At 44.6% G+C, this 13417-nt stretch overlaps 1 protein-coding gene across 5 annotated transcripts in view; it reads right to left on the reverse strand.

Moving 5' to 3' along the window:
* The window catches only part of CEP89 (centrosomal protein 89), a 256966-nt gene that overhangs the window by 238419 nt on the left and 5130 nt on the right, over positions 1-13417 (reverse strand). For 4 of the 5 annotated variants that reach the window (XR_008845109.1, XM_056525754.1, XM_056525757.1 and 1 more), the window contains exons 2-4: positions 2331-2437; positions 1822-1980; positions 97-286 (exon numbers count right to left, since the gene is read on the reverse strand). Coding sequence is in view for 4 of the 5 variants with exons in the window: in XM_056525754.1 (XP_056381729.1) it covers positions 97-286; positions 1822-1980; positions 2331-2437 (456 nt within the window). In the remaining variant the exon portion in view is untranslated. The remainder of the gene's footprint in view (positions 1-96; positions 287-1821; positions 1981-2330; positions 2438-13417) is intronic. The other variant, XM_056525755.1, reaches the window with a different exon arrangement.

Here is a 13417-nt window from a genome sequence, read left to right on the forward strand (position 1 = left end):
ATGCTTAAAATATACCTTAAGGCTACAGGTCTTTACTGCCTGTTTAATAATGCTCCCTGCTTGAGGTAGTTATACGCTTTGAAGAAAAATGCTTACCTGTGTGACCTTATGAGGGATAGCATACAGTGGTTCCTGTAACACACTTTCACCTCTCCTGTCAGACAGTTGTTCAATATTTTCTCTTTCAATATTAGACATCTGCTCTTCTGTGTCATCATCCTCAAGCTCAAAGGACATAACTGGCGAACTTATGTTTTTGCGATGAGCATACGCCTTCCAGTTTTGTCTAAACAAATATTGGATGTCAGAAAAACTGAACTCAAACATACATTTATAATACAGATAAAAAAAGTAATTGCTTACCTTAGAAATATATGATCAATTTAAAATATGGCAATACCACTTATGTAATTAGCACCTGCTTTTCAAATCATCAACATAAATACGGTAGGTTTAAAATGTAATATAAAAAAATGGCCACTAGGTGGCTCTGTTCTGTTCCCTGCCACACTTAATTCAGCGAGTTTGGCCTCCTCCAAGTGTAGTGGAGAAAACAGTGTTCTGAAGCCGATTATGACACCACAGCTGGAAAAAATGCCTAAGGCTCTGTGAGTGGCTGAGATGCACACATCTGCCCCCTACTATGGGCTGTTGGGGGGGGGGGTGCGTGTCATGAACTACACGGAAATTTTCACTACACCGGCCTGGCAGGAGTCCAAACTCAGGAAGTGCTCCTTGCTGCACTGAGCTTGATTGATAGCTGCACAGAAAGTAAAAGCTAAACATATTCTCATAGAAAGCTGCACAGACTGAAAGCTGCAGGAGAGCCTCACTGATAGCAACACAGGCTGAAACATGCACAGAGCCTGAGGCCTTCTATTCATCACAGCACTGCAACCATGTGAGGGCGGAAGTGGTACACCAGCAGGCTTCAGTGATGTCATGCCTGCTGGGAAACGCTCACATTCTCTTGCTGGGAAATTGTATGTGAAAGAATAAAGGTAAAATACACAGCTTTTTAAAGCTATGAAATTTTTTTTTAAGGACTGGAGGGGTGTAAGGAGTAGTTAGGGAACATAGCCTGAGTTAGTTTAGAATAATTTATTTGGTGGCAGGTACTTTTTAAGGGTCTATTCACACCTTCAGTATCCTGCACAGATTTGATGCTGTATTCTGTCATTTAGTTTATATTGAAATCTGCAGCAGAAAATCCTGCGTATCAAATCTGTGCAGTATACTGTACGCGTGAGTAGACACTAATGGTGTAATCACACTTACAGTATTCTGCGCAGATTTGATGTGCAGGATTTTCGGCTGCAGATTTCAATGTAAACTAAATTACAGAATACAGCTTCAAATTCTGCGCAGGATACTGGAGGTGTGAATAGACCCTAAGGATGTAACTGTACCACCAAACCTAAAAGTAAAAATAACTTGCTACCCAGTGTAGGGACTCCATTATTTATAGGTTAGGAAGTCACACAAGGGATTGGTCAGTAATAACCCCATAAGATATATGACAAAAAATGTTACAGCCATATGTTAGATGGATGTCAATAGAGAAATGTAATACATTATACTTACAATGCTTTTTTGTTGGGCAATTTTCCCCACTCGGGGTGCATTATTATTAGGTCAGTTGCAATAAGAAAACATGCAATTAAAAAATGCATGTACTAAATGCTACAAAAATTGCTTTAATAATGCTATAAATAATTTCTGGATTATGTCTATCATCTGTATATGAAAAAACATTTGGTTTAACTGTGGTTCAGCAAATGATTATTTAGAGGTAAAATAAAAAAGGCAAATCAAACTTACTCTACTCCTAGATCTCTGGCTGTAGCATAGGGCTCAATATTATCTGTTTCTTCAATGTTAGTGCTGTCATTCTCAGAATAGGATCTTTGGCGCGGTTGGGGTATAGCAACTGTCCGTCCAGTTAAAGAAGTCATCAAAATTGCAGCGGCAAGAGCAGACCTACAGAGCAAAGGAACAAGAAAGCAGGTTAAACTCTAATTTATCAGTAAGTAACATAAATATATAAATGCTGCATTTCATCTATTCACATATGTGGTATTGGTGTCAGTTTATGTTATGATATAGTTACACGTAAAGGGGACACACAATAAAAACATGATGACCAGGTGTTATTTTTGTGTAAATGGCCTAGTAGTAAACATTTTCTCTGGATCAGCACTGTTAAAAGCAAACATTCCTTATGAAGTGGCCACCTTCTCCCATCACAATCCCCAAGCATCCAGACATACACGTTTATATGTACTGAGAAGACATACGAATGGAAAATACTAAAAAGACAAAACACCTACCTGGGTCTCTCCGGAGAAGGGTTGGGGCTACGTGGGGGAGGGGTGCGAGGAACAGCAGATCGGGGAGCTACTGTAGCTGCAGGAATGAGGCCATGGGCTATGTGTTTCTAATCGCGCAAAAAAACAAGCAAAAAATTGCAAAATCATGTTAGGTCTAGTGAGAAGTTTGTTAAGTTTATTCAGGAGATATAACAACAGAGCAAACACATACTAAGATCATATTCTATTATATGATAGAATTAGACATGTTAGGCTAAATGGAAACATAGAATCTGATGGAAAGATAAGTGTTATAAGACAGAATAATACCACGTGCCGCGTCAGGATACTTTGGAAGATATACACTTGTTGACAAGCAATAATAACGAACTCAACTAGAAATTACAGGCGTGGTCTGATTAGACAATGGGTCTTGTCACAGGAGGGTGTAAAAATGCTTCTATGCCCTATCAAAAGGCTCTCAGAGGCTACTTTTGGTTAGTGTACCTCTTGTTGAGAGATTGTTGACTGCTAGTAATGTCTCTACAACAGACACACTTACTCATTGGAGAGGGTTTATCAAAACCTTTGATAAAGATGGAGAAATAGCGGTGTAGTTGCCCATGGCAATCAGGTTGCTTCTTTAATTTTTGAAAAGGCCTCTGAAACAGAAGAAGCAATCTGATTTGTTGTTATGGGCAACTGCACCACTCTTCGACACAGGCTTTCATAAACCTTCCCTATTTGCCCAGTTAAAAGACTGAGAGGTGACGCGTTATTGGACTGAGAGAAGCAGGATGGTCGTTTCAACAAATTGCCTATCTGGGCCGTTCTGACCAAGCTGCCATTACCTGGGAGCTGTGGATAAGTGAGGGCACACGCACACTCCGGACTGCACAGACAGACCACCAGTAAGTAGAGGATTGATTGATCCACCAACAAGCACATCCAACACCCAAAGTTTCCTTGCGGTGAAAAACGATCCCAACTGCTGGTGTGATGATCTGGGGAGATATCGCATATAACAGTCGGTTGCCCCTAGATGTGATACGAAGGACACTAACAGCTCAGGGATATGTGCAGGACATCCTGCGTCCACGTGTGTTGTCTCTCATAGTAGGGCTTCAGCAGGAATCGTCTCCACCATATTGCAGCACTTCCTTGGTTTGCCTGGTCCCAAGTTTTATCATCACCAATCAAGCATTCGTGACAAGCCAGATATAACAACCTCTGAGTATACAAGATTTACAGGCCCAGCAGCAACTTATGTGGGCAAATGTGCTGCAGGATGCCATAGGGAACCTGTATACCTCCATGCCCAACCGTACAATACAGTCTACCCCAATAAACATATCCTTCCTCTCTAATATTTGAATCCAGAGTCTGACAATTTTGCTTTGAATTTAGGAGTCAGCTAAAAGTTACGAGCCATTTATGTGCTGTGAGTAGTTGTTTTTAACTGGTACCAAGCTGGGTTATTTTTTGCACAGTATTGACTTTTTGATCACCTTTTATTAATTTTTTTCTGGGATGTGATCAAAAAGCAACTATTTTGTGGGATCAGGATAATGGTGTGTTTATTATTATTGTTTCACTATTTTCCAAACTATTTTTGGTAGAGAGAGCCACAGTGGTGACAGGAGGTGAAGCAGGAGGGAGGGTGACAATAGGCAGGCACAGCAGGGGCCTGGCATGGCCATGTAGCAGTTGTTACATGTGGTGAGCTGCAGGGCAGAATACAGCCCCCTCCACATACACATAACAGCGCCCCCTGCACCCACATGTTTGGCAATGACAGTGCAGGACACTCTCCTCCGGCTGCCTTCTGACTGCTTTCCTAGTCTCCTGATAAATTTTTCATGGATACCTGAGAAAAGAGGAGGGGAAAGTTGGAGGTTGCAGAGGAAGAGGCCGCGACACACCTCTAAACAGGAGGAGCTAGCGCCGGCCACCACAGGGGGCAGCACAAAGCAGCTTCACTCTCTATGCTGAATTCTGTGGGGGACATTTATCATTAGCTTTACACCACTTCAATGTTCTAAATGTCCCTGCAAATTTTGCACAATTGCATTTACATTTTTTGCACAATTTTCAGTAGCACATCTTTCAAAGTTGTCTACTGTTTGGTGCACCGTACCCCACTTTTTTCAGTGGAGCTGTATTTATTATTTGCGCAAATTAAATTTAGAAGTGTTTTTTTTTTTTTTTTTTTTGCAAAGGCTACTTTTTTGCACAAACCTACACCACCTAATAGGACACGTACAGAAGTGGCAGATGCCAGAGCACAAAGCTTAAATGAAAACGGTCAGCTTGCTCCCCCCGCACTTACCAGAGGTACTGGCTGTTAGTGCAGGGGACGCTGATCAGTTTGATGCTTACCGTGCCCGGTTCAGCCCCGCCGTTCGTCCGAAATCTTCTATTTTCAGTAAATGATAATTAGGTGCTAACTTGCACCGGCCGGGCTAACTGGCACTCTGACGTCAGCGTTACTGGCCGCAGCACCGCCCAGCTCATCAATATTCCTCCCCTCTCTCTTTATTACAGAGTGGGGAGAAGAGGGAGAGGCGGAGGGAGGGGAGGAATATTGATCAGCTGGGCGGCGCTGCGGCCAGAAACGCTGACGTCAGAGTGCCAGTTAGCCCGGCCGGTGCAAGTAAGCACCTAATTAACATATACCGAAAATAGAAAATTACGGCCGAACAGAGCGGCGGATCCGGGCACAGTAAGCATCAAACTGATCAGCGTCCCCCGCACTACCAGACAGTACCGCTGGTTAGTGCGGGGGGAGCAAGCTGACAGTTTTCCCTTAAACCAATCTCTGCATCTCACTGGTTTCTATAATTGGGCAAAATTTATCAAGTCCTGTGCACCTTTTTGGTAAAGTTTGAGCAACTGTGCAAACAATACACCAAGCAAACAGGTAAATTCTTTACTACACCAACATTAATAAAATGTCCCCCATTAAGTACCAAATATATCAGCTGCCAGGTGTCCCCCCTTTACACTGCTGCTGCTGTTCAGACTGACGAAATCCTAGATGCCAGGAGGAAATTCTCAGTAAACATGACAACCGGGGATTTGTTAAGCCATGATGTGATCACTTACAGATATCATAATTAAACACATATAAGGCTTTACTTGATTACAACAACTCTTGGGGGTTCTATTTTTTTTTTTGTCAGTAAGGGTAAATGCAGTATTCGAATTCTGGACCAGACTTTTTTGGAGTCAATGGGGACAGAGCATATGCAGACGGTCCTAACACTTATATCCTTAGTGTATATTTGTTGATTCCTCTACATATTTTGCATTGTAATATGTGCAAAAAGTGGGTGATTTGTAGTCAGTGATCAATTTTTTTTCCACCCCTGTATGTACAGAACACCTTCCAGCACTTTGATTGGTTTAAAAAAAATCCTCCTTTATTAAAAATTATTTAAGGCTTCTTTCACACTGCCGTGGGGAAGCTGGGGTGAATAGCAGAAGGAAAAATAGATCATGCAACGTTTTTTTCCTCCCGCTGCTCCCATCGAAAAACAACGGCACCCGATGGACCCCATAGTATTAAATGGGATCTGTCTGGACCTGTTTCCCGTCACAAAGAACGTCCATTAAGGTTGTGTGTCATGTGATGAAATTGGTCACAAAATGTAAGCTTGGGACTGTTTGGTTGCATCCACACAAAGCAGGGGAAAAAAGTGTGTGGCCAATTGTTCTAGTCACTAGTCGGGGTCTGAAGACTAAGTTGAGTTTATAGGACAGGTACAGGTATACTTTGCATGTTGCAAATTAAAGCACAACTGTCACAAAGAATATGCTTGAGAAGCTGCACACACAGTAGACTAAGGCTATGTTCACACTGAGAAATTCAAGAGTAATTGACGAGGAATAATTTTGGTCAGGAAATTGTTACCTTCTCCATCAAGCGGAATTCAAGCGGAATTTTCATGCGGAAATGAAGAGGAATGAAGGAGGAGGCTATTTAATCTACTTTTCTGAATTCCGCTTGAAAACGATGCCGGACGGAATTTTTTTTTACCATTGACTTCTATTGGTTTCTGCTAGCGGATTCCGCATGAAGAATGAACATGCTCTTTCTTCAAGCGGAACGGAATTCAGTGTCGGAATTCTGCTAGCAGAATTTCCGCAGTGTGAACAGGACAGCAGAGATAACATTAAAGTCAGTGGGCAGAGGAAATGTGCATTCATTTGGAGCGGAGTATTCAAGAGGAATTACTTGAGTAAATTCCTCTTGAATTACTCTGCGTGAACGGGGGCCTAAGGGGAAGATTTATCAAAACCTGTCCAGAGGAAAAGTTGCCCAGTTGCCTATAGCAACCAATCAGTTCGCTTCTTTCATTTTGCAGAGGCCTTGTTAAAAATCTGATTGGTTGCCATGGGCAACTGGGCAACTTTTCCTCTGCACAGGTTTTGATAAATCTCCCCCCAAGGATCAATTCACACAGCTGAATTTCCACATGCAAAATTCCACACAGAAACCACCTCAAATTAAAGCCCAATAGACTTCTATGGGATTCCCCACTCTCATTCACACTTCTGAATTTCAGCATGTGGATTCCGCACCAATTCTACACAAGCCAGAAACCACCCAAATTAATGTGGAAGCGGAATTGATGCGGATGTGCAGAAATTCTGTGTGAATAGACCCTAAGGCTTCACAAGCATATTTTTAGTACACCTTTATCAATAAATTTGGCTATTTTACTTAGTTTTATAATTGCTCTGGCAGTCAGGCAACAGAGAAGCAGAGCCTGGAGTCCAGGCTGCACCACCTCTCTATGCTCACGTAGCACAGCTGATTGACAGCAGGCACATGAGAGGAGAGCCATACAGGACTGGCGCAGGCAGGCGAGCCCTGTGTGTCAATCAGCTGCTCGACGTAAGCAGAGAGAGGCAGTGCAGCTGGAGCCTCCTCCGCCTCTATGACTGGTGCCTGGCTGCCGAAGCAATTAAAAAAAACGAATTTACAGTATTGATAAAAGGTAAGCTAAGGATATGCTCGTGATTCGTTAGTGCACTGTGTGTGCAGCTTCACAAGCATATTCTTGGTGACAGTTGCACTTTAACCCCTTAAGGACCAAGCCCATTTTGGCCTTAAGGGCCAAAGCGTTTTTTGAACATCTGACCACTGTCACTTTAAACATTCTGATTCTGAGATTGTTTTTTCGTGACATATTCTACTTTAACATAGTGGTAAAATTTTGTTGTAACTTGCATCCTTTCTTGGTGAAAAATCCCAAAATTTCATGCAAAAAATTAGAAAATTTTGCATTTTTCAAACTTTGAAGCTCTCTGCTTGTAAGGAAAATGGATATTCCAAATTTTTTTTTATTATTCACATATACAATATGTCCACTTTATGTCTGCATCATAAAATCTATTTGTTTTTACTTTTGGAAGACACCAGAGGGCTTCAAAGTTCAGCAGCAATTTTCCAATTTTTCACAAAATTTTCAAACTCGTTATTTTTCAGGGACCAGTTCAGTTTTGAAGTGGATTTGAAGGATTAGAAATACCCCACAAATGACCCCATTATAAAAACTGCACCCCCCCCCCCCCCCAAAGTATTCACAATGACATTCAGTCAGTGTTTTAACCCTTTAGGTGTTTCACAGGAATAGCAGCAAAGTGAAGGAGAAAATTCAAAATCTTCATTTTTTACACTCGCATGTTCTTGTAGGCCCAATTTTTGAATTTTTGCAAGGGGTAAAAGGAGAAAATTTTTACTTGTATTTGTAGCCTAATTTCTCTTCAGTAAGGACATACCTCATATGTCTATGTAAATTGTTCAGCGGGTGCAGTAGAGGGCTCAGAAGGGAAGGAGCGACAAGGGGATTTTGGAGAGAAAAATTTTCACCTTTAGGAAGCCCCTAGGGTGTCAAAACAGAAAAAAAAAAAACACATGGCATACCATTTTGGAAACTAGACCCCTCGGGGAATGTAACATGGGATAAAGTGAGTCTTAATACCCCACAGGTGTTTCATGACTTTTGCAAATGTAAAAAAAAAATGTTTTTTTACCTAAAATGCTTGTTTTCCCAAAAATTTTACATTTTTAAAAAGGGAAATAGCAGAAAATACCCCCCAAAATTTGAAGCCCAATTTCTTCCGATTCAGAAAACACCCTATATGGGGGTGTAAAGTGCTCTGCTGGCGCACTACAGGTCTCAGAAGAGAAGGAGTCACATTTTGGAAGCAAATTTTGCTCTGGGGGCATGCCGCATTTAGGAAGCCCCTATGGTGGCAGGACAGTAAAAAAAATAAAAAATAAAATAAAAAACACATGGCATTACATTTGGAAACTAGACCCCTCGGGGAACGTAACAGTGTTACTGTGAGTACTTACACCTCACAGGTTTTTTGAACAGTGGGCCATAAAAGTGAAAAATTTGATTTTTTTTTGCACTATATTGATAGTGTTACCCCAAATTAGGGGTGTGAATCGCCAAGAATTTGGCGATTCGATTCGCGATACCAGTGTGGCGATTCGATATATCCCGATATATCGCGATACCGTCTAGGTGACGATAGATAGCGATATATCCCGATTCGGTCTAAAAAAAAACAATGTCTTTTACACTTTTATCAAAACTTTATTTTTTTTTATACACTTCATTAGTCTTTTAGGAATCATTAGATTCCTCAGACAGATGAATAGAGTTCTATTGAACTCCATTTATCTGCGATCCATTGATAGAGCCTGGTCCAGCCAGGCTCTATCAATGACAGAGCCACGGAGAGCAGGGAAGCAGAGGTAAGCCCTCCGCTACCTCCACAGTGGATCGCCCGCCCGCGATCGCACTGCGGGGGGGCGATCTAGCACACCAGGGAGCATACACATGTCCCTTTAGACGCCGCTGTCAGCTTTGACAGCGGCGATCTAAAGGGTTAATAGCCAGCCGCGACGATCGCCGCATGCTGGCTATTAGCGGCGGCCCCCAGCTACTGAGAACAGCCGGGGGCTGCAGAGTATGGAGCGGGCACGAGTCCGGAGCCCGCTCCATACACACTGCAGAGCACCGCATGCTGGATATTAGCGGCGGTGATGAATCAGCGGCCCCCGGCTACTGAAATCAGCTGGGGGCCGCAGAGTATTGAGCGGGCATGAGTCGGAGCCCGCTCCGTACACCCAGAGGGCCGCCGCGTCAGATCCGGCTGACAAAATGTGGAACTTGTATCTCCTGATGCCCGGGACATGCTGTTCCGGGGATCAGGAGATACAAATTCCACATCACTAAAAGAATCGATTCAAAAATATTTTGAATCGATTCAGTATCCGCAAGTGAAAAATCGCGATAATCGCGGGAATCGATTTTTTCTTACATCCCTACCCCAATTGTTTCATTTTTGCATTGGGTAATAGGGCAAAAGGCCCCCAAAATTTGTAGAACAATTTTGTATGAGAAAAAAAATACCCCATATGTGGATGTAAATTGCTCTGTGAACGCACTGCAATGCTCAGAATGGAAGGAGTGAAAATTTTGTTGAAATTGAAGTCGGGGGTCATGTGCATTTATAAAGCCCCCAACAGCAAAAAAAAACAAAAAAAAACATGTGACACCATTTTAGAAACTACACCCCTCAATGAACGTAACAAGGGGTACAGTGGGAAATAATACCTCACAGGTTTTTTGAAAAGTGGGCCATAAATTGAAAAATTCGATTTTTTTTACACTAAAATGCTGGGGTTACCCAATTTTTTAACATTTTCACAAGGGGTAATATGAGGAATTGGGTTACAAATTTTGGAGGGCTTTTTCCCCTGACTATAAAAATACATCCACATATGGGGTAATGTGCTGGGCGGGCGCACAACAGGGCTCAGAAGTCATAGAGGTCACTTTGTATTTGTGGCCTATGGCATATCAGTAGCTGACGGTTACATACCGTATATACTCGAGTATAAGCCGAGTTTTTCAGCACGATTTTTCGTGCTGAAAACACCCCCCTCGGCTTATACTCGAGTGAACTCCCCCCACCCGCAGTGGTCTTCAACCTGCGGACTTCCAGAGGTTTCAAAACTACAACTCCCAGCAAGCCAGGGCAGCCATCGGCTGTCCGGGCTTGCTGGGAGTTGTAGTTTTGAAACCTCCGGAGGTCCGCAGGTTGAAGACCACTGCGGCCTTCAACATCATCCAGCCCCCTCTCACCCCCTTTAGTTCTGAGTACTCACCTCCGCTCGGCGCTGGTCCGGTCCTGCAGGGCTGTCCGGTAAGGAGGTGGTCCGGTGAGGAGGTGGTCCGGGCTGCTATCTTCACCGGGGGCGCCTCTTCTAAGCGCTTCGGGCCCGGCCTCAGAATAGTCACGTTGCCTTGACAACGACGCAGATGCGTCGTTGTCAAGGCAACGGCTCTATTCCGGGCCGGAAGCGCGGAGAAGAGGCGCCCCCGGTGAAGATAGCAGCCCGGACCACCTCCTCACCGGACCACCTCCTTACCGGACAGCCCTGCAGGACCGGACCAGCGCCGAGCGGAGGTGAGTACTCAGAACTAAAGGGGGTGAGAGGGGGGCTGGATGATGTTGAAGGCCGCAGTGGTCTTCAACCTGCGGACCTCCGGAGGTTTCAAAACTACAACTCCCAGCAAGCCCGGACAGCCGATGGCTGCCCGGGCTTGCTGGGAGTTGTAGTTTTGAAACCTCTGGAGGTCCGCATGTTGAAGGCCGCAGTGGTCTTCAACCTGCGGACCTCCGGAGGTTTCAAAACTACAACTCCCAGCAAGCCCGGACAGCCGATGGCTGCCCGGGCTTGCTGGGAGTTGTAGTTTTGAAACCTCTGGAGGTCCGCATGTTGAAGGCCGCAGTGGTCTTCAACCTGCGGACCTCCGGAGGTTTCAAAACTACAACTCCCAGCAAGCCCGGACAGCCGATGGCTGCCCGGGCTTGCTGGGAGTTGTAGTTTTGAAACCTCTGGAGGTCCGCAGGTTGAAGACCACTGAGGGCGAATGATGAGAAGAGGATGATGAAGGGGGGGGTGTGGGGATGATGAAGGGGAGTGGGGATGATGAAGGGGGGGGGGTGTGGGATGATTACAAGGGGATGATGAAGGGGGGATGTGTGGGATGATAAGGGGATGTGTGGGATGATGACAAGGGGATGATGAAGGGGGGATGTGTGGGATGATAAGGGGATGTGTGGGATGATGACAAGGGGATGATGAAGGGGGGATGTGTGGGATGATGACAAGGGGATGATGAAGGGGGGATGTGTGGGATGATGACAAGGGGATGATGAAGGGGGGGGATGTGTGGGATGATGACAAGGGGATGATGAAGGGGGGATGTGTGGGATAAGGGGATGTGTGGGATGATGACAAGGGGATGATGAAGGGGGGATGTGTGGGATAAGGGGATGTGTGGGATGATGACAAGGGGATGATGAAGGGGGGATGTGTGGGATGATGACAAGGGGATGATGAAGGGGGATGTGTGGGATGATAAGGGGATGTGTGGGATGATGACAAGGGGATGATGAAGGGGGGATGTGTGGGATGATGACAAGGGGATGATGAAGGGGGGATGTGTGGGATGATAAGGGGATGTGTGGGATGATAAGGGGATGTGTGGGATGATGACAAGGGGATGATGAAGGGGGGATGTGTGGGATGATAAGGGGATGTGTGGGATGATGACAAGGGGATGATGAAGGGGGGATGTGTGGGATGATAAGGGGATGTGTGGGATGATGACAAGGGGATGTGTGGGATGATGACAAGGGGATGATGAGGATGTTAATGACGGGTCTGGATGATGACAGGGGGGGATGAGGTATTTCCCACCCTAGGCTTATACTCGAGTCAATAACTTTTCCTGGGATTTTGGGTTGAAATTAGGGGTCTCGGCTTATACTCGGGTCGGCTTATACTCGAGTATATACGGTACATTCCGAGGAAAATACAAAAATGAAACACCCACATGTGACACCATTACAGAAAGTACACACCCTGAGGAATGGGTATAGGGGTAAAGAGGACATTTTGAATGCACAGGTGTTTCCTAAATTTATTTTCCAGGAATGGATGAAGGGTAGCTTTTGAAAATTGCAATTTTCAACCTATGCTCTGCTTCATTTTTCTGGGAACAACTAACATGTGACTCCGAATTGTCGCCTGGAAATACGACAGAGCTCAGCGAGAACTCTTCGCATTTGAGGCCGATGTTTGTTACGGACCAAACAGTTACATACATTCAGAGGAAAATACAAGAAAGGAACACCCACATGTGAACCTATTACAAACTACACCCCCTAGGGAAGGTGTATAGGGTGAAGTGGAGATTTGGAACAGACGTGTGTTCCCTTCATTTAATTTTCCAGGAATGGATGAAGTGTATTATGGGGGGGGAAGAAAATTGCAATTTTAGTACTGATATGCCAATTATTTTCCCAGAATGATGACCCAGAGTACAGCCAAAAGTAAAAATGATGCCCGCCCCAAACCCTATACTCTGAATCATCATTCTGGGAAGGGGATGTGTGGGGCCATCCCTATTCTGTTACCTCAAATGCGCAAACCGCTCAGGTGGGGAGAGAGAGCGTTGCGCATTTGAGGCAACTGCAAACCTCCAATGCTGTTGACTCTGTGTCCCATGACCCATTTTTTAGGGGGAAGAAAAAAAAAAAAAAAAGATGTTGGGGGTATTGGGAAAAAAGTTTTGGTTTTGTTTTTTTTTTGGGGGGGGGGGGGGGTGGTATAAAATTTGGAAGACAATGTACTCTGGACTGGTACATTGGAGTCGAATTTTGGGGAATGAAAATTAGGACAAAGGATGGAAAATTTTGGACTCCATGGAAGTGTGATACTCCCTGAAGCAGCCTATGCAGAGGCCCGGATGATCGGGGCAAGTGTCGCATTGAGTGGTGGTGTCCTTCCTAATCCCCCTCTTGCGACACACTCTGCATTTCTTCTGAGATCGTCCCTTCTTTCCAGTGTGGGGGATCACACCTGGAAAGTGTTGGCCAGGGACGATCCGGGGACCTGAAGTTCCAGAGGTGCTCTGACCCGCTCTTTGACGGTCACCATAGATGAGGGCCTTTAGAACTTCCTCTTGGAACTGCAGGTATGTCCCTGTGTTGCCAGCGTTCTTGTACAG

Source organism: Hyla sarda, chromosome 6 (assembly GCF_029499605.1).
Source record: "Hyla sarda isolate aHylSar1 chromosome 6, aHylSar1.hap1, whole genome shotgun sequence".
Classification (NCBI taxonomy): Eukaryota; Metazoa; Chordata; class Amphibia; order Anura; family Hylidae; genus Hyla; species Hyla sarda.